The following is a 25,262-nucleotide window of genomic DNA, read 5'->3' on the forward strand; positions in this document are numbered from 1 at the left end:
GTCGGATTCGTGTGGGAGGGAGAGAGGAGAGAACGATGAAACAAAGTATCAGTGAATCATGCAGTAGTCGAAATCGAGGCACAAGCAGAAGCTAAATCCGAAATGCTAATCAACAAGTGTCCCTTCGACTCAAATCATCCTTCAAGTGCAAGCAACTTTTTGATCTGGACACCGTCGTTTCTCCAGATTCAACAAGCAACAAGTCACCAAATGTCCTCCTTGCTTGGCCCGAGCGTCATCCCTGAACATTGCGGGCCGTCGAGGCTTCGCGCGCTAACGCTCCCTGTCCACGTGATATCGAAATTTCCTCGTCCGCTGAGTTGAAAGTTCAATTCTTTTTCGGGTCTTGCTTTCTAGGCTTTTACGTTTCGCGGAGGGCAGTGGTGGCATTGCAATCATGGCCGAGACATCGAATAGGCCAAATAGCACCGTCTACGTTGGCGGGCTGGACACGACGCTCGTTACGGCTGCTACACTTTCCGAAGCATTTATTCCTTTTGGCGAAATAGTCGACATCACGCTGCCGAAACCAGAGGCCCCGTCATCCAAGGACTTGCACCGTGGCTTTGGCTATGTCGAGTTCGAAGAAGCAGCGGATGCCAAAGAAGCCATCGACAACATGGACCAGAGCGAACTTTATGGGCGAGTTATCAAGGTGGCATTGGCGAAACCTGACCGGAAGGAAACTGGAGACGCTGGCCTGGGAAGCACTACAGCCATCTGGGAGCAGGTATGTCTGAGCTAGAGTTTAGTATGGCAAGAAGTGATGACCAGACGCTAATACTTTGTAGGAAGGGTATCTTGCCAAATATGCCAGTGCCGCCAATGAAGACAGGGAGGCTGTCGAGCAGTCCAGAAACGAACGTCCCGAGGATCCCATGCAGGGACTCGAAGGACTTGATGTGGCAGGTCCAAAACCTGAGTGAGAGAAGCATTGTGCTATGAACCGGCGCCAATGTGGAAAATTGACTTCCACGAGGCAAACGAAACTACAAGTAGACCCAATACCCCTCAGTAAAGGAGAAACTCGGTAGCGGTAAGAAAGACCGGACAAGGCACAGACCTTGACTACCGAGACTTGATCTGGGCAAACTAAGTCACTCGGCCAGACACCAGCGTCACCGGTGACAGTCCAGGGTACGGTATTCCCAGCTTGGGTCGGGTGGACGCACGCATCAGAAGCATGGCTCTGGAGCCTTCGCCAGAGTGTCTACGTTGGACACGCGAAGAGTAGTGATGGGGCCCTGCAGAAGACTAGAATAGCAGTCCAAAGAAATCACCGTCGGCATTCTGATTCAATATATACACATCCTTGACGTCTGGACTTCTCCCTGCTCCACAGTCTGGAAGCTTTCCTTTTCGATCTCCTGAAACAGCAGCACCTTTCTCAATTTACTTTTGCCTCGCACCTAATGTTGTTTCGGAGCCGACTTGTGCAGGCGGAGAGTCTTGTCGGTAAGCAGCTTTCTGGTCATAGCAAAGCAAGCGGCGAAGACGGCGAAACTGCATAGATGTAAGCTGCTGGTAAATTACGGGCGCCACATGCAGCTCAAACATACCAGATGACGACGCCGAGAGGGATCAGCTCTGGGGGAATCCTCTTGAGGCTGCGAAGCCTTTGGGTAATGGTGTGCGCTGCAAGAAGCCAGGTCAATTCCGTCCACGGGGTCAGTTCCATTGCTCATCACCCACCACTTTGGTCATCCTCCTAGATTGTGTGTCAGTACAGCTCTTCTCTCGAGTCCTGTAGCACTCACCTTTGTTCTGAACATGGCCCGGGAGTTGTGGAATGGTCTGGCTTGTCTGAGAGGGGCCTGGCGGAGGACGGGCTGTCGGAGAGCTGGCTGCTTGAAAGCAGCTGCCCGCAAGGGCTGCAGTCTCATGAGTCTTGCGGTGTTCATCGCGGCGGACGTGGAGGAGTGGAGAGTGTACAGAGAATGCGCGGTCTGAGTGCGAAGAGATTCAATGATGTTCAAATCGCAGGTGCTCAAGAAGCTCTGGCTCTGGCCCGGGCCATCAGCCAATCAGAGTGCCGCCATACCTGCTGGCCTTGGCGGGATTCTGCAACCTCCGAATTGAAAGCTCCCTCAGGTGATGCATCGTTCGACGTCCCAAACATTCGAGCTACCCTTGACTTCGCACACCAGTCTCCTCTTCCTCTAACCACTATCCATCACCCCTTCGCCTACCAGCTACACTTCTTATAACCACCCGCCAACATGGTCGAAATCGAGACTCCCGACCCTGAGGAGCTTGGAGGAAACGTCACCAAGCCCTTCAAGTTCGTTACTGGTACGGATTACCCTGCTGGGCATATGCTGTTTTGCGTCTGAGGGCCATTTCTGACGTTGAACACAGCTGGCTACGATGCTCGATTCCCCAACCAAAACCAGTACGTTCCGATCGTCCCATCCGTACATCCAACCGTGATCCGCTAATGAGGCTTCCCAGAACAAAGCATTGCTGGCAAAACTATGTCGACTACCACAAGTGTATCCTAGCAAAGGGCGAGGACTTCAAACCGTGCAGACAGGTACGATGACGCCCTTGAAAAGACTTCTACGAACAAGAGGGAGCACATGATAACAATTGCTTTAGTTCTTTATCGCATACCGCTCGCTTTGCCCCGGCTACTGGGTCAGCAGATGGGACGATCAACGCGAAGCTGGAAACTTCCCAGTCGACCTGCAGCATTAAACACATTTGCCGCTCCATAGTCATGGTGGAGTACAGGGTCGCTTGAGGTGAAAGAAGAGCAAGCACTGTATATAGACATGAATGGCAGCTCAAATTTTGCCCTCCATTCCGTCGAACATTTACGTGAAATACAACCTGGATGTGAGGAGCTGGCTGCACTGACATTGACGAATTGTAGAGTCCTACGACCTGGACAGAGCCACATGAGACCGTTCAGACAAGCATTACTGCGCATTAGCAATCCTAGGTCAAGATCTAGCTCGTAGCTTAATTGCCTCTTTCTGAGTTTCAGTTTCAGTCCAATATTTAAAGAGCGGAGATGGTCACAGACTCTACATTGAACTGCATGCCGGATTTCTCAGGGCACTCGGATACCTGGCTTTGATGGATTGTCGAGTTGTCAGACCTTGCGGCCCTTCAAACCGTACTTCGATATGTAGACTAAGTATTACCAAGGACACTCATGTGCCCCGTCTTTACATTCTCATACATCGCAGTCTTACGGGCTGTGAATGACTAATGTAGACGTCCGCGATGCACATATGCAAATAAAAGCCGAATGCGCTGCCGCACTCTGCTCATCACAAGGCATGGCTCGGTTCATTCCAGAATATTGCATGGCTTTGATCGATGGCCTCACGCAATGGACTAAGCTCTGCACCAAGAGGTTGAAATCAGAAACGTCTGCCGTCACGAATGCCGAGTAGACTCGTTTGATGACTTTGATAGAGCTGCCATTGAGCCTGGAGCAATCGGCCCATGAGCGATCCGTTCAACAGTTCACGTGCTCTGGCGAGGACAAGTACACAGCCAGGTCAGAGCAAGGTGAACAAGACATCATGAATCGACCAGAGCCCGGTTAAGGGCGGGCCACAATATTGTTAGGAAGGGTATTCCTTGAAGGCCTACCTAGGTCAGCGTAGAGTTAGCCATGCTCATCTAGAATAGTTTACAAATCTTGGGTGCGATATGTGGATGCACTCCACCTGTAACTAGGTATGCAGGGCCTGACATTGAAGTTCTGTTGTTAGACTCAGAATTGTCTGGTTGCGTTGTTTGGATGGTGGAGAATCACAGGATGGCAAAGCACCGTCCAGAATCTCTTCGCAGTAGTTGATAACAAAAAGCTCCAAGCACATCGTCTTGCACAGTAGTCCGCGCGGCCGCGTAGTAGTCACGGTTTTCCAATTGCGAAAGGAATCCAGACCAGTACATCATGTATGAGGAGAGATGGCCGGAAGGCAAGGAATCGTATAGATCGACGTGATCAAAGCCTGGAGCAATGGTCACATCTACATCGATTGGTCCTATAGCCTCTCGTAGATATGCACTCGCTGGTACGTCGACAATAGGTGACATAGGAGCGGATATATTCGCTGGCTTCGTTAGATCAGAATGCTCTTTTCATCAGTATCATGGTGCTTGATGGGAATGTCATTAGTCCACATATCCTTTGATCTCCGGGGCCGGAAGTTCATGGGAAGGATGTAAGGAGAATGCAGGCGTAGGGCAGGCGTTCTCTCATTCTTGGACAGTGACCAAGGGGACGACTGCCTCATGAATAGTCTATTGATATCTGAGCTAATGCTCGTAAGGTCAACATCCGCCAAGCTCCTCCAGGCTTCGGCACTGTAATACGGCCTCTGATGGTAGCAGAATACAGGAGCAATGCAAAGATAACGACCTTGCCTTCTCGGTCCTGTTTCGGTTTGTATGCTTTTACTTTTTCATCGAGCTGCGTCGCAGGGCTTCCAGCAATTCCGGGCGCGTCTGCAAAAGCTGTACAGCTTGAGCATAGGCATACCATTGCCGAGATCTCTTGTGTTTTTCGGGCCAATTTGACTTTTCTTCGGTGACAACCGCCTCGAAAAAGTGATAGCTTGCTTTTGGAGCATTTTTGCTGACGGCATTCGTTGGTCTCGTGTCGGGGATATGTCCTAGGTCTTTCTCGACCCTACATATGATTCCGGCTTCTTCCCAGGCCTCCCTCTGAGCAGCTGCGGATGCGGTAGCCTCGTCTAGCTCCCAGCCACCTTTGGGAAGTACCCAGCTGTTCCGATGCGTGGATTGTATGAGAAGGACTTGAGTCTTGTCTGGGGAGAGAGGGACAATTCCGGCAACCAGTCTCTCGCCCTTTGAGCCGTAACCTGACACACACTTAGCTTGGTGAGTCCGGACGGACAAGGGTAGTAACTCACGTTGATTACCGTTACCGGTACGAGATGTCATGGATAGGTTCTTAGCCATGGTGGAGAGACAACAGGTTCGGGGACCTGCCGCCGGCTGAGGAAAGGAAAGGCGATGTTTCTTCTTCTAACTTTGGGTCGGGGCCAGGTAGTAGACAAACGAACGATGGAAACAGACGGTGAGAGAGCACGTGGGAACACTTTCGAGCTGTTCCGATGCAGGCGGACGTTGCTCGGGTGGTGGTGAAGAGAAGAGAGGCGAGCGAGGATCACAGAGGAGCCATGACTGCGCTGAAAGAGAAGCGGTTTGCGATAGAGCGCAAGTTGGACGGTTCGAGGCCTTCAGTCCCGTGTAGAACGGGGCTGAGGGAGTAGAGTTGACGTGCACAGCAGTCTGAGATCGGAAACAGCCATAATTTGTAGAAAGCGGTTTGCTAGGTAAGTTGGAAGAGGTTAGTTTCTGGGGTGGACACGAGGTGAAGAAATAGCAGTAGCGGCGGTAACGTCGTTTTCGTGCCTGCCAGGTATTGTCCAGATATGTAAGCTCCGACATAATTACCTGTACACCTTACGGACACCCACTTCGACCTGCCACATCAACTGCCCCCCAAGCACTCCCGGCCGCAGTCTGGTTCGCTGCCCCAGCGAAGACCTGCAGTGGTTCCTAGCTCGCATCAGCTCGTCCCGTCGAGGAGCACACGACAAGCACACACGTGCCCAGCTACGACTTTAACACTGGTCTATGCGCCGCATCTTCAAGCCAGACATCCCACCACCTCCCTCGCCATCCGTGCTGCTCACGCGAGCGCCTATTGTTCCTCTGTGGGGGTTTCTGGCAGGGGTCTTGCGCCGCCGAGTTTTGCCTTCATTGGCTGCCCAGTGGATCTTGTGTTCATATCCCACTCTGCGATGCCTGTGTGTTGGCTCATATTGATATCAGTCTAACTTCGAATTCGTCATTCTCGAGTCGCCGGTGCCTCCCAGGCCATCAGGCTGGTGCCCCGGTCAGGTGATATCACTCGATCCTTGCCTGGAAAACGTCCCAGACGCCTCAGGTTATCAGTAACTGTCTTGCTGCAAAGTCTCTTAGGCCGATGGGATTGGTAGATCTTCCATATTTGACCGGAATTCCACCTGGAGTCAAGCATTCGTTGGGAAGCAATCCGCCCACGCCATGACAAACGAAATCTCCCTGTTAAAGCCACTAGGTGAGTCAAGGCGGATTATCACATTGCTTAGGATGGGATTGCGCCTCGCTCCAGCCTTGTCGCACAGCGTGGTGTCAGCAGTAACAGCGTGCACTAATCAGGAATTCCAGGCTACCAAAGGAAAAACTCCTGTGGCTATTGCAAAAATGCTACTGGAAGTAAGTCAACCCCTCCGTACTCGGACTGCAGATGTGTAGGGAACTGCCGGCGATCATGGTCGTAGAATCTCACAGACCCTCTAGGCGCCTCATATTATATGTCGTGTGACAACATGCGAGTTGATCACTATCAGGAGTTGATGGACAGAGGCTGGAGAAGATCAGGCACTCTGTACTATAAGCCAGACTTGGTCCGGTCGTGCTGTCCGCACTACACCATCCGGTACAGAAGTCCATCTACGTCGAAATAGCCGCAGGCTGATCAACCTAGACTCAAGGCGTCTGAGTACAAGCCCGTAAAAGATCACCGTCAGGCAATAAACCGGTTCAATGCCTTCATACTCGGCCCGGAGTACAAGCGTCAGGCGGCGAGGTTGTGTCCTCAAAATCGAGAGTATGTTGTACCCTTGCTAACCGCTGACTCGGTCTGACATGTTCAGAGAGAAGCGCAAAAATCGAGACAAATTCGACTTGTTATCAGCTGTGCATAGAGCTGAATACAACCTTGTACAGCGCCCAGTGAACAAGAAGACTGGCAAACCTATTGAACCGGCTCACAAGTTCGAAGTGAATCTCGAAGGCGACAGCTGCACAAAGGAAAAGTACGCAAACCATCCATCGTCCAGCTCCTCTAACCTCCATTAGGTACGACGTATTCTTTAGATATCAAATGCAGATACACAAAGACCCACCGTCGAGATGGAAAGAGAAGGACTTTACTCGTTTTCTCTGCAGTGGACTCGACCGTAAGATCCTCAAGGTTAACGGCAGAACCCTGAAATTAGGATCTTACCATCAGTGCTATCGATTAGATGGCAAGCTAGTTGCGGTGGCAGTCCTGGACCTACTGCCCCATGCTGTCAGCTCGGTCTATTTGTTGTAAGTGCAAGTTTGCCAAACTTTACCCAGCCACTGACGGCGTAGTTATGATCCTGATTATCAGCAATGGGATTTTGGCAAGCTGAGTGCTCTTCGCGAAATTGCTATGGCTGTAGAATCAGGCTACGAGTACTATTACATGGGTAAGTTTTCGATCGTACTGCTATGCTTGGCTTACCATGCATTAGGCTACTACATTCACTCATGTGTCAAAATGCGGTACAAGGTCAATTTTCGTCCTACCTACATACTTGGTAAGTCTTCCCCAGCCATGGCAGGTCAGTTTGTATAACTTTTTAGATCCGGAGAGCCTTGAGTGGTGCCTTTTTGATGAACACTATCGTCAAGAACTCGATAGGAGACCATATGTGTCATTGTCGCACGACCTGCAAACAGCAGCCGAGAACAGTCCCCCAGCTCAAGACACAATAGCTAAGAATCCTACTGCAGCAAGTACTGCTGGACATACTGCCACCACGAAAGAAAGATCAAAAATCTACGATGACGATAAAGATCTTGAATTTGACGACGCACCAAGCGACGAGGAGGATGCAGAGATCCCGGAAGGCTCCATGTTCGACTACAACATCCCGGGAACGTTGACCAAGGAAGAAGTGAAACACCTTGACTTGGGCCACTGGAAGCTGGTTGTGAGAAACAGTTTGGTCGAGCTGGAGGTAAGCACAATTGCTCAAGAACTCTTATCATGACCGGAATAGGTGACTTGTTTCCAGGACATCCGAGGCTGGGAAGACTGGGAAATTGACAATCCCGACACGATAAAGGGCATAGCCGCAGAGCTAATCTCTGCGACCGGACCCAAGCTGCTTGAAAACTCGGCTCTTGTTCTCTTCTAGGATGAGTATGGCGTAAATCAGCGCAACGAGCATTAAGCTCCGAGAGAGGTAGATTTGAACGTCGTGGGCCTTCAGTGACGCTCGTTTCGATTTGGGGAAAGCCTTCTTGTCCTCAATAAATCATATCCCCTGAAAGTAGCTGTTGCAAGCAGAACCTGTGCACAATCATACGGCATCATGCCTTCGTTTAGCCGTCTTGGTTTCATCCCCTACTCGTACCGTGTAGGCGCTGAGGCTGCTTCCCGGGCACCCCCCGAGTCAGGGTTCTCAGCCTCGTCGCCACAGCCTCGGTCACTAACCACAACAGGCATGTACGGCGAAGCTCTAGAAAATTATCGATCGGAGCTCGAACGAAGTCGTGTGCAATGCTGAATCAAGTCTCAAGTTCACCAAGCAATACATTTCGCCATACCATACTTTGTCGTTTCGTCTTTGTTTCCTCCCGTCTCTCATACCGTTGACACCATGTTCCGTAAACAGATCCTGCGACAATCTCGCTCCATTTCAGAGGCTCTAATAGCACCGTCTCAAGTACGACGCTCGCCATTCTCTTCCGCCCCCTTTGCATCTCCTCGACCCTGCCTACCGGCGTCATACTCCTTCAGAACAGGCCGGAGATGGCAGTCGACGGACGCGGACAAGAAAGCCGATAAAGAATCCGAAGAAACAAAAACACCCGAGACCAAAGAAGACCCGGCGAAGCAGGAACTAGAGAAGGCAAAGAAGGAAATCATTGACTTGAAGGTACCTGCCGATGGCGTTCCCATCTGGAATCCCCGAGGGCACTGTTGACTGTAGCACCAGGACAAATACCTCCGATCTGTCGCCGACTACCGCAACCTGCAAGAACGGACGAAACGAGAGACCGAGTCCGCGAAGCAGTTCGCCCTGCAGCGCTTCGCCACAGACCTCCTTGACTCGATAGACAACCTCGACCGGGCTCTGACAGCCGTGCCGAAAGAAGCTCTCGCGAACGCCACGACGTCAAACACGTCCTCATCCGACGCCAATGCCGCCGCGGCGTCGGAGTCGACCTCGGAAGCAGCCAAGCATCTGACCGACCTGCACGCCGGTCTCATGATGACGGAAGGCATTCTCATGTCCACGTTGAAGAAGCATGGCATCGAACGATTCGACCCTCTCGAGGGCGAGGGGCGGAAATTCGACCCCAACACCGACGAGGCGACCTTCTTCGCCAAGGTCGAAGGCAAGCAGGACGGCGAGGTCTTCTTCACTCAGAGCAAAGGCTACAAATTGAACGGCCGAGTCCTAAGAGCCGCAAAAGTCGGCGTTGTCAAGAACTCATGAGACGTTCTTTGATGATGCTTTGCAATTTCATCCAAGTTCCGACACCACACGTACCCTCTTCCCAACCCCAGCGTGACTGTGCGGTTGGAACGACGACGACATCATTTCCACTCCCGCATCTCCAGAACACAAAAGCAAAATCATCCAGGTTCTGCACCATATGACCCTATGATCGACGACATACGCATGAATCCTGTGTACGGTCTGTTCCTTGTACCAAAAGTAAAGACAATCATTAATTTACATCGACACTCTCACTCTCTGCTGTTTACTATGAGCTTGGCTGTCCGCGAGGTATGAACTAAAAGACCTGGAACTCTCAGAGACAGGAACTCTCCGTTGACCAACTCAAGAAGAGAAAGGCGATACACTCCTATTGCGGCGGCTGCCATGGACACGAACACGCGAGAGACTTTTTGACGGCTAACATGTCCCGTCTTTGTTTGGGGATATTGGGAGTATTGACGTGCCTGTGTTTCGGATAGTGTGTGTAGCTATACTGTGATACTAAGATATGTACTCTGTGTATACCCCGGGCTTGTCATTCCTGAAGAAGGGTTTAGTTCCCTGACTAACACCGACTATCACGCCGCTTTACTCCCGCACCACCCCATGTAAAGAACGTCAACCTCACTTCCCTTACTACCTACCAGTCTAACACCTGCCATCTCCTAAAAATGGGAGGATCCATCGCAAAGATCATATCGTCTGCTTGACTCGGTGGTCTTGACATCGCCAATTTCTAAACGAATGGTGGGTGACTTGGCGGAACCGACTCAAGAGTTGCCACGTTGGGAATCTACCACACGTCCCTCGCTACTGGAACGGAGGTTTCAACACTTTGAACCAAACATTTTTACAAACCTACATGACACCTAGCCAATCTCTATGAAGTTGGTCCTTGCCTGCAAGCTCAACAAATCTTAACCTCCAGTCTGTGTCATCGAAGGCAAGACAAATGCTGTAGCGTTTCCCCCAACCCGCCCCCCGCCTGGGAAGGACCAAACCATGCTGTTGAGTTGAAGCTCGGCATTGTTGTGTTGCCTGTAACGTTGGCCAAGGCAAAAGGTATTAAATGACCCGAGCTGGCAGAAAAATTGTCAGCCTCCAATGTCTGTTCTTCATCCTTGCCTTATGGCTCCGAGATCCTTCGACGCTTTCATCGGCTGGTGGGAATTGAACCCACCAAGACTTGTTTCTTGGGAGGATGATGGAATGTGACTGTTATTTCTGACTCCAAAGACAAGTATAGACCTAAAAAAGGGTCAGCCTCCAATGTCTGTGCTTCATCCTTGCCCTAGGGTTCAGAGATCCTTCGACACTTTCATCGGTTGGTGGGAATTGAACCCACCAAGACTTGTGTCCTTTGGAGGATGATGCATCCCGGCTCTTGATGGCACTCTTAGAGTGTCAACAGGCATGTCTGACTTCAAACACGGCAAGTGATCTGCACAGAGACGATGGAAATCGACGGACTGGAGGCATATCTTGGAGGGAGCAAGGCTAGGGCATTGTTAGTCAAGTGCTCTTTGGCATAAGGAACTGTTCTGGTGTCTTGTGGTGCTTACCTGGCTTAGGTTCTCGAAAGCTTCCTGACGATGTACGACGAAGCAGGTGCAGACAATTACAAGGCAACGTGAACACCGATTTGACAGTATACGGAGTAGGATGACGAAGATAGGAGAAGGGAAAAGGACCGAACCATGCACCCACAGATACCGATGCAAAGGCCGTTGTTGAGAGATTCCTGAGCTGAGTTGTTCATGGGGAGAGACGAAGGAAGAGCAAAGAATAGAAGAGCAGTTCAAGACTTGATTCTACGGCAGGATCACAAGAAGGAAGGCGATGCACGTTAAATGAAGAAGGAGGAGGAGCAGCAGCAGCAGCAGCAGCAGCAAAGTCGGCAGTGCAGTCGCGAGAAGAGACACGACGGACGAGACCTCGTCTCGATTCGACTGTACCTGCCTACGATGGGACAATTCTCTCGCCGGAGAGCATCAAACAGCAACTTAGGCCTAGCACGAAAGCAGGAGGGACGAATTGGATCACCATACACCGTGGGAGCAGCTCAATAGTTTCAGCCCGAGTGGCAGAGACAGGGGGACATTCTGATTACTGGCTAGTGCAGTGGTAGCAGCAGCACCTCATCGGCACATCAAGTGCCCTTTTGGAACTGCTGTATAAACTACAGCAAGTTAGATGGCTTAGTCGTGGCCGGAAACCTCCCTCCTTAAGTTACCTGCTCGACTGTAGACAGTCCGTTGAGAGTCCGGCTTTGTAGCTCCTCGTGCAAAAGGCGACTTGGTTCTTTCCCCATTGCTTGCGCGACCTGAGTAGCAATCCGGTAGTGGCCCCGGGTGACAAGAAGGCGTCCATATACGCTAGGCCCAAAGCACTCTGCAAGGTCGACGTGAATCCACAGTGACAAGAAGACATTCATACGCGCTAGGCCTAAAGCACATTTCAAGGTCGACAATGTCGACCTTGAAAAGAGGATTGGGCCTAGCGTGAACTTCACAGTGACGAAGAACACACTCATATACGCTAAGCCCAATCCAATCTGCAAGGTCGACATACGTTAGGGAATACGTCTTTGTTTTTCTCTATGGACGATATCGAGAAGTATTGTCAAGAGATCAGTGATTGGAAATGCAAGGGGAAGAAGAATCGTCGAGAGGTTCATGGCGGAACCCCAACGCAAAAAGACGGGCCCGCTCACATAAGACCTGCGACGATGATGATGGAGGAACAGCCATTATCATTTGCAGAGATGATGCATCAAATTCCGCATCTGCATCTGGACCGTCGGTCGTTATCTCGGTGACGACGTACTCAGTACACCGCTCGTACACCTGGCGAGGATGGACCACCTCGACCCGAAAGGAGAAAGGAGAGAAGCGGGAAGCAATCGCTCGCCAGAATGTGCCGGTGTGATTTGAACTGCCGTTGTCCAGCTGGGGGGGGGAAGTGTCCAAACGGCCGGCGCTGGGATATCACGAATTGCTACAGGACCTCACGAACGCAGGAATGCTACCTCCAAACAAAATCTTTACTTCACAAACCAAGGCTCGGGGCCGTCCTCCTCGAGCTCCGTCACCTATTGTTCGACTACGAGTAGTGAACGTGAGTGCGTTCGTGGAGTGCCTTGCTCCCCCTTTCCGAATGGAGAAAGAGGTATGTGATAAAAGCACAATTCGGTTCCACATGCGAACATGCGAACATGCGAACATGAAAACATACCCCCGCGGCGCACACCGTAGAAATCTCCTCCTACGAACAAGCAGCGACATAAACATTATGGTTCTCTTCCCCATTCAACCGTTCATTTGAATCCAGCTCATCTACTCGATCAGCAATTCATCAATCAATCAATAGAACCTCGGACGTCGAACATAAAACATTGAAGATGAGGAGGTATCTCATTGGTATCAGTATTACATAACGTCTCTCATGCCCGCCGAATTGGCAGCGAAGAGGACGTACGGTAGAGAAGAGATTATATACGGACACTGGCTTGATAACTCCGGTAGGTATCTAGATATGCAAACCGTCTTGGTTCAGTAAATATAGCCTTTCAGGAGCAACGCCCCGAACATCCACTACACTTTGATGACTTGCCATGTTTTGTTGTTTTGACACTGTTGAGCTGGGACTTTTGGTTTCCTTACACTGGACCCTCGGCTGGGCAAAATTAGGTGGTTGTACACTATTATCTATAGATACATGATTTTGATATTGATCTTCGTACACTTTGCTCGATGCACTCCAATATCATCCGAACCTACAACGCACCTTTTGTCGCTTGCTGAACCTATTGATAGAGATGATTCCGTTAGCCCCAGTCTCGCATGGCGTAAGAGACAAGTGTAATGGACAGCACAGCTCAACAAATCTTGGGGTATTTCAGAAAAGATTGAGGTAAGAGGTTGCACAATAGAATCAAACAGTCGAAAAGACCGTCATATGGGGTTGAAACATATTAAATTTTGGCAATTCATCATCGAACCCAAGTAACAAGCCGAGAAAAAACAAAAAGGGGGCCAGACTTACTAGAGAAACGCTGCAACATTTTCAGCTGAAGAAAAAAATGTTGTACAATTTCCTCAAATAATGGGTTGGGTCCGCAGAGGACCAGCTTTGACACGATGCTGTTCTGTCCGACGCTACGAAGAAAGACAAGAATGGGCGGAGTATAGAAGATGAGCAGAGGGTCAATCATCTCAACTCAACGCCAAACTGAGCCTTCATTCGCTTGGCAACCTCATCATGCAACCTGTTGACCTCCTCGTTCGTCAGGGTCCTCTCAAGACTCCTGTAATTGATCCTATAACACAGGCTCTTTCTTCCACTGGTCGGATGGATAAATTCGTCAACGAGCTTTACGTCTTCGGCCAGGCTGCCCGCCACATCCCGGACTACCTCCATGATATCGTTCTCATGGAAAGCCGCTGGCTGTGTTTCTGTGGGATTCGCCTTCGTCGCATCTCCACCTGCTGCTGCTGCGGACCCCCAAGGAGTTGTTCCATGAGGGCTGGCGCCTGCTGGAGCAGGATTGATCCAGAAGGCGATATCCTTGTAACAAGGAGGATACTTGCTAAACGGTTCGAACTTGTTGATCTTGCCACTTGAGAATTGTTGCAGAAATCGCTTATCCGTACTCCAAAACAGACGAATATCAGGTATGCCGAACAGAAGCATGGCGAATCGCTCAATACCTAAGCCCCATGCCCATCCTATGCTGCGCGTCAAGCCAGCCTTGTTGAGGATAGACTGCTGGACAACACCGCTGCCAAGCAATTCCAGCCATTCACCGTTCCAGAGGACTTCCAGTTCAAAACTCGGGCTCGTGAATGGGAAATACGCCTCGACCCAGCGAACCTGTAGGGGCGTGCGGGCCGATTGCGGAAGGGACTGCTGTGCAGCGTTATGGATATTCTCCATCAAAAATTCAAGGCTGCGCTTCAGATGGGAGGCAACCAATTCTACATCAACTGGGTCATGTTCCGGCTGCATGGGGTTCACGTCGGTAGAGAAGTTTGTCGCGTTGTCTTCCACGATGATAGATGTTGCAGGCATAGCTCTAAGCTGGTTGGCTATCCTAGCTGTCCGAGCAGTCTGCGCAGAATATCGCGAGTCGATGCGTGGATCGAGACTCCATACCCGTGCGCCCTCCATCTGATGGAAGACTGGGAAGTGGGAGCGGTCGATACTATCACGGCGATAGACGTCGGCGCAGATGGTGTATCCCGTTGTCCGTCTTTGTGAACCGAGGGCCTGAAAGGCAGCATGTTGATGGGCGGATGTATGTGTGCGAAGAAGATGGGAAGAATTCACATAGTACGTGTCAGTCCTCGACCGGCCTGGATGGTCAGCTGGGAAGCCTAGCACGTCGAAATTGTCCCTGACCGTCACGACGGGGTCGGACATGACAAAGTGATTGTAGTCGGGCTCAGGGAAGCATGATTCAATAAGCTTCCGAGTGATGCAGATTGGATGGTCTGGGTGCTCGTAGAGGTTGCGACCGACCAAGTTGAGGATCGAGTCCGTGACATTGGTGGTGTTGTCCAAGATGTAGGGTGCCCCTGCAATAGTTTTTTGTTGCCCGGTTTGTCCATCGCTCTTTGACTCTGCAGTCTTTGCAGGATCTACCTCTTTGGCATCCGCTACCGATTGCTCAGGGAAGGGCTGCTGCTGCGGTTGTTCAGCAGCAGATTGAGAGCTCGACCATCGTAAGGGAGTGCGAGTGTAGGTTGTAGCCGAAGGAGCTATTCGGCCTTGGACGACGGTGAATCTTGCGAGACGAGCTGCCCTCAGGAACGCACCAGTCCTGAGGAGCTGCATCGGATGGGAGTTGCCGAGCCTGTTTGATCAATGCATGGTCCAGGAGAACGAGGAGTCTGTTTGATGGAAGCTTGCCAAAGTAATTGCGGACAGATGCGGAGGGTTTGTCTACAAACGAAAATGCAACGAGCTTTGTGTGCGGCTTAGTCCTGCATCTCGAAACCGATATCGCATCTCGAAGAGGAAAATAACTGTCAGACAACGAGTTCCCCGTGCAGACTGAGGTACAACATCCTGTGTCAGACACACAAACGCCTCGGGCGTTTAATATAACCGACATCTCGGAACAGGAAGATTTCGTCACCGGGCAAAAGTCTCGTACTGACTGGAATTATTTCGACGGCTTCAAATCTTTATTGCTGTTATCTTAGTCACTCATTTACAGGGCCGTGTCGCTCATTTGAGACTCTTCTTTCCCTCACGGGGCCCCTTCTTATTCTCCCTGTACATATCCGGTCCAGAGGCATCCTGGGAATGGAGCCATGTCGACACCAGCACCTGTTCCCCGACCAAACGTCGACGAGATGACGCCCTCTCCCAAGCCTAAGCCGCAGCAAACCAAAAATGCGGCCATACACTACCCCTTCTGGTTCGGTGGCAGCGCTGCCTCAATGGCAGCGGTAGTCACCCATCCTCTAGACCTGGGTATGCCGTCTCCGCGCCTTGCCCGAACCCTTCTGCGCACAGTTCGCGGAACCCGATGCTGACTCAAAACTTATACTATAGTCAAGGTACGCCTGCAGACACGCCCGTCTTCTGCGCCTACAACCACCATCAGCACATTCACACATATTCTGCGGCATGACGGACCCCTGGGACTCTATGCCGGTCTCTCCGGCGCCCTCCTGCGCCAACTGACCTATTCCACCGTGCGCTTCGGCGTGTACGAAGACCTCAAGACGAGATTTGCTCCCGCGCCCACCCCCGAGAACCCTGCACCGCGCCCGTCGCTCCTCCAACTCGTCCTCATGTCCTCGGTCGCAGGCCTGCTGGGTGGCATCGCGGGCAACCCGGGCGACGTCCTCAACGTGCGCATGCAGTCTGACGGCAACAAACCGCACGCGCACCGCCGCAACTACAACCACGCCCTTGACGGGATAATAAGAATGTCTCGCGAAGAAGGAGTGGCCAGTTTATTCCGCGGAGTGGAGGCGAACTCGACCCGAGCCCTGCTGATGACGGCCTCGCAACTTGCGAGCTACGACGTCTTCAAGCAATTCTGTCTTGGACGATTGGGCATGTCGGACAATTTCGGAACACACTTTACGGCGTCTCTTGCCGCCGGCTTCGTCGCGACCACCTTGTGTTCGCCAGTCGATGTGGTCAAGACGAGAGTCATGAGTGCGGGCGCGAAGACGAGCATCCTGCAAGTTCTCAGGGATGCGGCGAGGAAGGAAGGCATGCTGTGGGTGTTCCGCGGGTGGGTGCCGAGTTTCATACGTTTGGGTCCACAGACAATATGTACCATGGTGTTTTTCGAGCAACACAAGAAACTTTATCGCCGGTGGAAGGGCATCGAGGAGCCCACTGTTTAGTTTTTGACTACTTTTTGTGACATGGCGTTGCGCATTCATGTGAGTATGTGTGGTTCGGCACCCGGGAAGATAAACAAGGGTCGAGTCATTATAGATGTTGGACATATGACGAATTCTAGCCTTGAAGATGTGCTACAGGCACCTCTCTATCATCATTTCCACTGTACATATACAGTTTTGAATCTGTCGAGCCATGACCCAACCTCTGCACAAGGTCAAGGCCGGAAGCAATGCAATCCGAAACCTGAACTCCTTATCATCCAGGCTAGTCTAGGACCTGTCATCTATTCGATTAACTCTCCGATGCTCCAAAAGCGCCTTGTATGCCGATAAATTATGCGAGATCATCAATGCTCCATCAGTTCGACCGGTGGTCTGGGAGTATGCGCCATGATCTTGGTTCCAGAATCCTCAAGCTCAACATCAGACTCATCCTCCGCCTCCAGCATCACAGCCGGTAGCCCTGGGCTGTCGCCGTGGGCTTTCGGGTCATATATCAGCGTCGAGCTCCGACTCCGGTGCTTGATAGGTGACGGCGCACTCGCGGAATTGTCTGTTGATACACCACCAGGCAGCGCCGCGCGTGCTCTGTACTCCTTCAACCTCTGCAACGCCTCGGCCGAATACTGTGGCTTCGACTCTCCATCCTCATTATTTTCCTCGTCAACGGTAGCGGTAGCGGTAGCGGTTCCCAATTTGCCACTTAGCTTCTGCAGCTTTGAGGCGAGATCTTCTGCGTGCACCTCCCTGTTAGGAGGATCCTCATGCTTCATCTCCCATCCCACCGGCGGACTGGGTGGCGGTGAAATGAAGAACAACCGTCCTGCATCTGGACGGTCCAGGTACTTCTTCTCGTCGCCTATCGGGGTAGGCTCGCCAAAGTAGCACTTCGCAACGCTAGATCCGAGGATGGCAGTGCCGTCGATAGCTTGACGGACGCGGATCGCCGAGTCGGTATCGTAGAAGGAGCAGATGATGCGGCAGAGGGATTTGAGCGGGGAAAAGGAGTTGAGCGGGGCGATCTCATTGATGTGTTGCCTTATCGTTGCCAGCGAGGCAGGATGGAAGATCTTGTTGTCTTCGAGACGGGTGATCAGGAGAGTGTTGGAGGGCGGTGCAGGCTGTGACATCGGCGGGAGGGAGGAGAAGTCTAGCGAGAGACCAGAGCGGTTGCGTTTGGCTGACAGGGACCCTGGGGAGGAGGTAGTTGAGACGGGAGGGGAGTCAGTGGGCAGACCTGCTGTCTGGATTGGTGACGGTGTCTGTCGAGTAATTTCGGTCATGTTTTGACGTCCTGTGTAGATGGCGATGCGTGGAGGCAATGATATGGTTGAAGGAAGGGCAACGGAGGTATGTATATACGGTGGAGAGAAGGCGGTCGTCGGAGAATCGCTAGGCTCTAGGCTTGGGAGTCGGGGAGGCAAAATGATGAAAACAGGGCTTTTATATTCCGGCGGCAGCGGGATACGTATTCGACAAGAAGACAAGAAGACAAGCAGTTCTTGTCAACGAGGCGCAGTAAGGAGAGTTGTCGAGCGAAGATTCCACAACGTTGAGGCCGATGGCAAAATGGCCGGGGCAACATGAGGCTGCGCCCGCATGTCATCGCAAGCGGGTCCGGAAAAGGGTTGTTCCAGACTCACCAGACTTGGCAAACCCATCCGCATCGACGAGGCTGAGCAAGGACCGTCAGAGCTAGATAGTTACCGGGACGTTTACTCGACAAGACTCTGTTTCTGCCATTATACCATTGTACGCGTGTACAAGGCGTATAATCAGCTACTAAGCCTTGATGCGGAATCATCGCTGAGCTCACTTATGCGCATTAGGCTACTGGACTGCGAATCCAGGTGCTCATACTGCGACCTTGTTGCGGAGAGCTCCATCGCCGGTTCAGGCAGTGCTAGGAGTTCTGACATGCCGTTGGGAAGACTCTCGTCTCTTACATCAAAGTTCAGTCTCGAAAAAATCATGGCGATCTCGTCGATTAACGGGTCTGTTCCCGTCCCGGGATGAGAATTCTCCCCATAGTAAGATGCCAGAATCTTCTTGCCGGCTTTTGCGTGCTGAGCCGCCATGTCGTCGCGGTTCTGAAGCTGCCCGCAGAGCACCAACAACAGACATGCCAACAGGATAACGGAGGGGTTGTGCCATTGACCGCGGCTCAGCAGCGCCAGCGCTTTACCGTGGTGGAAGAGGAACGTGATTTCTTCGTCGGCTGAAGACACCCCAAAGCGTCGACATAGACCTAAGCACGCCGCAGCTATCACCAGGTGTTTGATGCTTTCCTCGTAATGACTGGTCTGCAATACCATTCTGGTCCAGACGGCAGTGTTCCCGTGCTGCGAAAGAGAAGAGGCACAGGCCTCGTAGAAGAATTGAAAGGCCCGTCGGGCTTTGGCATCACATTCCGGCCGATTCGAGCCTTGGGCCATGACAAGAAAAGCAACGGGCGAGGCATCTGTTGTCACCGGGTATCCGAGACATCTGCGTCGTGCTTTCAAACACCGGTTGCAATTGGGTTTGGTTTCGTCGCATTTAACGTGCCTCATTCTGGCCAACGTCAGCTCCTTGTGGATGTCGTCTTTCGCGAAGAGAGGTCCGACTCACATGCATGTACGGCAACCGTTAGCCTTGCGTCTCCGCGGCATTCCGCCAGCCATTCTGCCAGGACGATCCATTCCAACGCATCCAATACTGGCAAGTTCACACCGGTGGCGGACTTAGGAATGCACTCACATCTTTCAAGTCGTGGATGATGGGCGATGACAAACTCCTGTGGTCTTATGGTAAGGAGGATTTCGTATTGCGGAGACAGAAAATGATGCGCGCATGGGTCCCTCGCGAGCTAGTCGCTAGCTGCATATGAAACGCCCGATCTGAGCTTCGCTCCTAACCCAAGCGGGCAATATTGATATCCAACGGCCCAGACGAGGCCTCTGCAACGCCTGAAATCAATGCTTTTTGACGAGACTGCCCCAGCGATAAAATCATCTCACTCATTCAGGCTCTCTATTCTTTGATTTCAAATCAATCAGGAGAATCATCATGTTACCCACGAAGCTGGTAAGTCTGAGTGGAGAGCGGCGACAAATCTAACGAACAACTATGTCCTTCAAGTACATCTATAAAAGAGACACGGCTCTTGCTCGACAACTACACTTGTCCAACAGCTAGGAAGCTTGCACTGAAAAAGTCCTTAACTTCTTTTTTAACTGTCTCAACGACAAAGTCTTATTGACCCTCAGACGCTACACCGACTTTGCAAAGCCAACTGCCAAAAATGGGGTCTTCCAGCAACGTTCCCACCTTCGTCTTCATCACCGGTGCAAACAAGGGCCTTGGCTTGGAGAGTGTGAAGAAACTGGCCGCTGAACAACCAAACTTCCACATCTTCCTAGGATCTCGAAGCCTGGAGAAGGGCACACAAGCGGCCAACAGCATCACAGCCCGGGCGCAAGGCACCACGGTTGAACCTATTGAGCTCGACGTCAACGACGACTCCTCCATAAGTGAAGCCGTCAAGTACATTGGCGACAAATACGGTCGGCTCGATGTTTTGCTGAACAATGCCGGAATCATGATGATCCCGGGCCTGTCGTTCCGCGAAGAGATGACGAAGGTCATCGAAACCAACGCGATCAGCGCAGCATGCGTTACGGAGGCCTTTCTCCCGCTGATGAAGAAATCGCAGGCCCCGCGGCTTCTCTTCATGTCCTCAAACTTTGGATCCATCACCTACTGCCTGGACTCGACTCAGCCTTTCTACGGCTACGACGCAAAGCCATACTTCACGTCCAAGGCGGCGATGAACATGATCGGGGCCCAATACGCAGTGCAACTCGGCAAGGATGGTTTCAAGGTCAACATGGTGGATTCGGGCTTTCGGTCGACCAACCTCAACGGCTTCCATGAACTTGGAGGCGTACCTAGTGAGGGTGTCCTCGAAGCGTGCCGGTTGATCGTCGACACCGACAAGAACGGCCAACACGGCACCTTCACATCGAATGAGAAGCAACATCCGTGGTAGTGATGAGGATGTGCCATACCTCTCGTTGGGATTGCCTAGGTGTGAGGGGGCACTTCACCTCCGGATTTGGCTTCACCAGGCTTGGTGGGATACATAACGCCTGTTCTTGTGGGCACTCTCCTCAACCATACGTTTCAAGACGAGATAAACGTGGCAGCAGGAACTTGATTGTTAGTATTTAAAGAGCTGTTAGTCCAGGCATGTGAACTCAGTAATGCAATTTGTCCGGTTAGAGCGATATAGTCAAATGCGATGACGCTGCTTCCGTTCAACCGTGCCAACCTTCTCCAAGAGTCTAGCCCATCCTCGAGATATCCAAGAATGCGTCGTGACCGTCTCGCTGAGACTGACCCAGTCCGTCCAACATTGGAAAGCCTCGGCGACTCTGGCAAGCAACAGACCGCAGTCGCTTTCCTAATCGAGCGAGAAGCCGAAGCGGATACTATTGGGCTGTAGCAGGGGCGAGTTCAATATCCAAAAGTTTCATCCTCGGCTCCCCAACGGTCCAATGCGGAGAGTGGTCGAGACCCTTCGTTTAGTACTCCTTGCCACCCCATTCGTGACTCCGTCGTAATCGAGAAGCACTTGACTACTAAATACTGCTCAGGCTGACAATGCATCGTGAGGAGAGGACAGTCAGTCACCGAGGTTCTTGCAGGTATTCAGTTGCACTTACTTCGTTATATAAGGCTTAGATTCTCGAGTCATTGGTGAGTGGATGGTATAGTCACTAAAACCACAGTTTCCCAACGGATTTTTGCCTGTGTCTCTGCTCCTGTCCAGTAGAGCGTCAACCATGGCCCCGTCGACGGTCGCAAATGGCTACGGCGGCATGCATCTTCCAGCAGACGGGAGTACTACAGACGCGGAGCTCTCGAGGCGCGTGGAACGTCCCCAAGTGGTCAACAACCCGGCACCAGACGACGTGAGGATCCTCGAGCAGCTGTACGGGACGCGGAAGAAGATGAGAGTCGTCATGCTCGGAGCGGGCATGAGCGGGCTCAATTTTTTCAAGTTCGCCGAGGAAAAGCTCAAGAACGTCGAAATCGTCTGCTACGAGAAGAACCGGGACGTCGGCGGCACGTGGTACGAAAACAGGTACCCCGGATGCGCCTGTGACATTCCATCGGTCGCGTACCAGTTCCCGTGGCGGCCGGTGCCGTGGTCCAAGTACTATTCCCAGTCAGGGGAGATATGGGAGTATATCAAGATGGTGGAGCGGGAGAACAACTTTATCGAAAAGTACGTCAAGCTGCAGCACAGGATCGTCTCGCTGTCGTGGGGGGAGGACGACGACGGGGCTACTGGACCTGGAGCACCACGGTGGACGGTGCGAGTGCAGGATGTCGTGTCTGGTCGGGAGTTCGACGACCACGCCGATTTCGTCGTCGACGGAGGAGGAGTATTGAACAAGTGGAAGTGGCCCGACAATATCCCGGGTCTGCAGGATTTCAAAGGCACTCTTCTCCATTCGGCACAGTACGACGAGAGGATAGATCTGACGGGCAAGAGAGTGGCGCTGATCGGCGCCGGTAGCTCTGCAGTCCAGATCCTCCCAAACATCTACGACCAGGTCGACAGGGTGTACACGTGGGTCCGAACAAAGATCTGGATCACTGCTGGGTTCGCGCAGAATTTTGCTGGCAAGGACGGTGCGAACTTTGCCTACAATGAAGAACAGCGTAAGATGTTCGAGAACGAGGACGAGTACCTCGCGTACCGCAAGATGATCGAGGGCGAACTCAATCAGCGCTTTGGGTTCATCATCAACGGAACATCGGCTCAGAAGGCTGCTCGCGAATTTTCTGAAAAGGAGATGAGAACCAAGCTGAAAGACCGACCGGAACTGCTCGAGAAGATCATGCCAGATGATTTCTTTGTTGGCTGTCGTCGACCCACCCCTGGAAATGGATACCTCGAATGCCTTGCCGGGCCCAAGACCACCGCATACACCACGCAACTCGGCCAGATTACGGAAAAGGGCTTCATTGACCCCGACGGCAATGAACAAGAGGTGGACGTTATCATTTGCGCGACCGGGTTCGACACTTCGTACAAGCCACGATTCCCACTCGTTGTCAATGGAGTCAACAAGTCCGAACAATGGAAGGACAACCCCCATCCACACGTACCTTCATATTTGAGTCTGGCGTACGCCGGGGTCCCGAACTACATCCTCTTTGGCGGTGCATACTGCCCATCGGCCCACGGGTCGTTCTTCCCTATAATCGCAGCTTACGTCAATTACACGATCCAAGTCATTGAGAAGATGCAGATTGAAAACATCCGCTCGATACAGCCCAAGGAGAAGGTGGTGGAGCATTTCATGAAACATGCCGACACGTTCTTGAAAAGGACAGCCTGTGAGTAGTGCCCACCGCCGAGTGATCTGATACGGTCGTGAGTAAAGTTGGAATGATGCTGACAAGGTTTTCCAGGGACCGGACCATGCAGCTCGTGGTTCAAGGGTGGTAAGAAGGACGGCAAGCCAGCCATCTATCCAGGCTCTCGGTTGCACTTCCTACGGCTGCTGGAGAAACCGCGCTGGGAAGACTTTGACGTTGAATACGACCAGGAAGAAGACATGTGGAGTTTCATGGGCAACGGGTTCCATGTCTGCGAGCAGGACGGCAGTGATATTACCTGGTATTTGGGGGAGCTGAAACAGGAGGTCGACCAGGACAAAGTGAGGAGGGTCATGGATGGCACGAAGGGTATCGAGATTGGTATTAAGCGGTGATGCCCCCTACTCGCGGGTGGATGGTGTCGGCACTGTTGTAGCAAACGTGAATAGCTGTTTCTGATGCAGATACGGAGTCCACCACTTTGGATGCGAATTTCAGAGGCTCAGCTGATCCCTGTCGTTTGCATCCAGCGGTACAATACGGCAACCAGCGGAAGTAAGAAGAGGCTCTGTGGGAGGAAGACAGGCCAAAAACCGGGGCCTGTGATGTCGCTGGTGCTGGTTGAGGCGACCATTGACCGTCCTGGGCGCCGCTCAGGAACGAATCCCGAATTTTGAGCCCCGCAACTCTCGAGCCCAAAAAAAAACAAAAAAATTCGGGTCGGCGAAAAGCGCAAACGCAAACGCACCACCAAGAGGGACCTGCACCTTTGCACTTCCACTTGCTCCAAACGAACGACTCTCTTGGGTCACAGTCAAAGGGGAAAACAAAACTCAAGTCTTCTCTTCTCTTCTCTAAAATCTATCGACCTGTCTACCCGCGCACGCCTTTTCTCGTCCTTCAGACTCCCTCGTCCATCTCCATTGACCCCGCGCAGTCTTGTCCCCCGTTCCCGCCGCAGTTTCTTTTCCCACACACCCAACATGTCCGAAATCACTCACCCGACCATCAAAGGTAAAGCAAGAGAAGATCCCGCCGTTGAAGAGAAGAAGGCACACGCCGGCTGACCGATGATGGGCAGATGGCTGGTTCAGAGAAATCTCCGACATGTGGCCTGGCCAGGCGATGATCCTCAAGGTCAACCAGGTCCTCCACCACGAAAAGTCCAAGTACCAGGACGTGCTCGTCTTCGAGAGCAGCGACCACGGCACCGTCCTCGTCCTCGACAATGTCATCCAGTGCACCGAGCGGGACGAGTTCTCGTACCAAGAGATGATCACACACTTGGCCATGAACTCGCACCCCAACCCCAAGTCGGTCCTGGTTATCGGCGGTGGTGACGGCGGTGTCTTGCGAGAGGTCGTCAAGCACGAGTCCGTCGAGAAGGCCATTCTCTGCGACATTGACGAGGCCGTCCCCCGCGTCAGCAAGAAATACCTTCCCGGCATGTCGATTGGATTCCAGCACCCCGCCGTCGAGGTCCACATCGGAGACGGGTTCAAATTCCTGGCTGACCGCAAGAACGAATTCGATGTTATTATCACCGACAGCAGTGACCCCGAAGGTCCCGCAGAGTCGCTCTTCCAGAAGCCATACTTTGAACTGCTCAGCGGAGCGTTGAAAGACGGTGGTGTTATTACTACCCAAGGTTGTGCGCACCTAATCTTTTTTTTTTTGGCCCCCCTTATGCCCCAGAAAGAGAGTTCTCTGTTATCCCCCAATTCAACCACTTCCAGAATGTAGACGTTTCAAAGGCTAATGTGTGACCTTTATAGCTGAGAACCAATGGCTCCACCTCCCTCTCATCACCAAGCTCAAGAAAGACTGCAAGGAAGTTTTCCCTGTTGTCGAGTACGCCTACACCACCATTCCAACATACCCGTCGGGCCAGATTGGTTTCATGGTTTGCTGCAAGGACCCCAACCGAGATGTCAAGAACCCCTTGCGAGTATGGAGCCCAGAAGAGGAAGAGAAGTTGTGCAAGTACTACAACAAGGAAATCCACAAGGCCAGCTTCATTCTACCGACGTTTGCCCGCAAGGCCTTGAAATGAGACAGGGTGACATACATGCCGGGCCGGTGGTGGTCTTTGATGTTAAGTCTTCCAGCATGATACCAGGTTTTTTTTAAGTCTTGATTGTTTAAACATGTTACACGAGTATCCTAGGCGGATAGGTCAGCTGGAGTGGTAATTGTATGTAGGTCCGGTGCTTACGAA

The 25,262-nt window shown here is 52.1% G+C and overlaps 12 protein-coding genes across 12 annotated transcripts; 8 read left to right on the forward strand and 4 right to left on the reverse strand.

The window, feature by feature from the left end:
• Positions 1–397: 397 nt before the first annotated feature.
• Positions 398–926, forward strand: PV08_06833 (uncharacterized protein; the record flags this gene model as incomplete). The annotated part of the gene is made up of 2 exons (XM_016381166.1): positions 398–730; positions 792–926. The coding sequence occupies 2 exons, from the start codon at positions 398–400 to the stop codon at positions 924–926; spliced, it is 468 nt and encodes a 155-aa protein (XP_016234268.1).
• A 483-nt stretch (positions 927–1,409) lies between these two features.
• On the reverse strand, positions 1,410–1,901 carry PV08_06834 (uncharacterized protein; the record flags this gene model as incomplete). The annotated part of the gene is made up of 4 exons (XM_016381167.1): positions 1,410–1,503; positions 1,560–1,635; positions 1,693–1,708; positions 1,758–1,901. The coding sequence occupies 4 exons, from the start codon at positions 1,899–1,901 to the stop codon at positions 1,410–1,412; spliced, it is 330 nt and encodes a 109-aa protein (XP_016234269.1).
• A 318-nt stretch (positions 1,902–2,219) lies between these two features.
• On the forward strand, positions 2,220–2,697 carry PV08_06835 (uncharacterized protein; the record flags this gene model as incomplete). The annotated part of the gene is made up of 4 exons (XM_016381168.1): positions 2,220–2,292; positions 2,359–2,392; positions 2,452–2,533; positions 2,599–2,697. The coding sequence occupies 4 exons, from the start codon at positions 2,220–2,222 to the stop codon at positions 2,695–2,697; spliced, it is 288 nt and encodes a 95-aa protein (XP_016234270.1).
• A 1,719-nt stretch (positions 2,698–4,416) lies between these two features.
• PV08_06836 (uncharacterized protein) lies at positions 4,417–4,944 on the reverse strand (the record flags this gene model as incomplete). Its single annotated transcript, XM_016381169.1, has 2 exons — positions 4,417–4,844; positions 4,896–4,944. 2 exons carry the CDS (start codon positions 4,942–4,944, stop codon positions 4,417–4,419), a joined length of 477 nt encoding a protein of 158 aa, XP_016234271.1.
• A 1,418-nt stretch (positions 4,945–6,362) lies between these two features.
• Positions 6,363–7,985, forward strand: PV08_06837 (uncharacterized protein; the record flags this gene model as incomplete). Its single annotated transcript, XM_016381170.1, has 9 exons — positions 6,363–6,472; positions 6,521–6,643; positions 6,690–6,851; positions 6,895–7,128; positions 7,174–7,271; positions 7,317–7,382; positions 7,429–7,536; positions 7,642–7,805; positions 7,863–7,985. The coding sequence occupies 9 exons, from the start codon at positions 6,363–6,365 to the stop codon at positions 7,983–7,985; spliced, it is 1,188 nt and encodes a 395-aa protein (XP_016234272.1).
• Positions 7,986–8,450: 465 nt separating this feature from the next.
• Positions 8,451–9,293, forward strand: PV08_06838 (uncharacterized protein; the record flags this gene model as incomplete). Its single annotated transcript, XM_016381171.1, has 2 exons — positions 8,451–8,729; positions 8,790–9,293. The coding sequence occupies 2 exons, from the start codon at positions 8,451–8,453 to the stop codon at positions 9,291–9,293; spliced, it is 783 nt and encodes a 260-aa protein (XP_016234273.1).
• Positions 9,294–13,508: 4,215 nt separating this feature from the next.
• PV08_06839 (phenylalanine-tRNA ligase) lies at positions 13,509–15,134 on the reverse strand (the record flags this gene model as incomplete). Its single annotated transcript, XM_016381172.1, has 1 exon — positions 13,509–15,134. One exon carries the CDS (start codon positions 15,132–15,134, stop codon positions 13,509–13,511), a length of 1,626 nt encoding a protein of 541 aa, XP_016234274.1.
• A 482-nt stretch (positions 15,135–15,616) lies between these two features.
• Positions 15,617–16,669, forward strand: PV08_06840 (uncharacterized protein; the record flags this gene model as incomplete). Its single annotated transcript, XM_016381173.1, has 2 exons — positions 15,617–15,779; positions 15,861–16,669. 2 exons carry the CDS (start codon positions 15,617–15,619, stop codon positions 16,667–16,669), a joined length of 972 nt encoding a protein of 323 aa, XP_016234275.1.
• A 347-nt stretch (positions 16,670–17,016) lies between these two features.
• On the reverse strand, positions 17,017–19,332 carry PV08_06841 (uncharacterized protein; the record flags this gene model as incomplete). Its single annotated transcript, XM_016381174.1, has 3 exons — positions 17,017–17,931; positions 18,616–19,222; positions 19,280–19,332. 3 exons carry the CDS (start codon positions 19,330–19,332, stop codon positions 17,017–17,019), a joined length of 1,575 nt encoding a protein of 524 aa, XP_016234276.1.
• A 620-nt stretch (positions 19,333–19,952) lies between these two features.
• On the forward strand, positions 19,953–20,699 carry PV08_06842 (uncharacterized protein; the record flags this gene model as incomplete). The annotated part of the gene is made up of 1 exon (XM_016381175.1): positions 19,953–20,699. One exon carries the CDS (start codon positions 19,953–19,955, stop codon positions 20,697–20,699), a length of 747 nt encoding a protein of 248 aa, XP_016234277.1.
• Positions 20,700–21,495: 796 nt separating this feature from the next.
• Positions 21,496–23,439, forward strand: PV08_06843 (uncharacterized protein; the record flags this gene model as incomplete). The annotated part of the gene is made up of 2 exons (XM_016381176.1): positions 21,496–23,062; positions 23,138–23,439. 2 exons carry the CDS (start codon positions 21,496–21,498, stop codon positions 23,437–23,439), a joined length of 1,869 nt encoding a protein of 622 aa, XP_016234278.1.
• A 588-nt stretch (positions 23,440–24,027) lies between these two features.
• On the forward strand, positions 24,028–25,097 carry PV08_06844 (spermidine synthase; the record flags this gene model as incomplete). The annotated part of the gene is made up of 3 exons (XM_016381177.1): positions 24,028–24,058; positions 24,126–24,692; positions 24,820–25,097. 3 exons carry the CDS (start codon positions 24,028–24,030, stop codon positions 25,095–25,097), a joined length of 876 nt encoding a protein of 291 aa, XP_016234279.1.
• Positions 25,098–25,262: the final 165 nt, after the last annotated feature.

Source organism: Exophiala spinifera (assembly GCF_000836115.1).
Source record: "Exophiala spinifera strain CBS 89968 unplaced genomic scaffold supercont1.5, whole genome shotgun sequence".
In the NCBI taxonomy this organism is placed as follows: domain Eukaryota; kingdom Fungi; phylum Ascomycota; class Eurotiomycetes; order Chaetothyriales; family Herpotrichiellaceae; genus Exophiala; species Exophiala spinifera.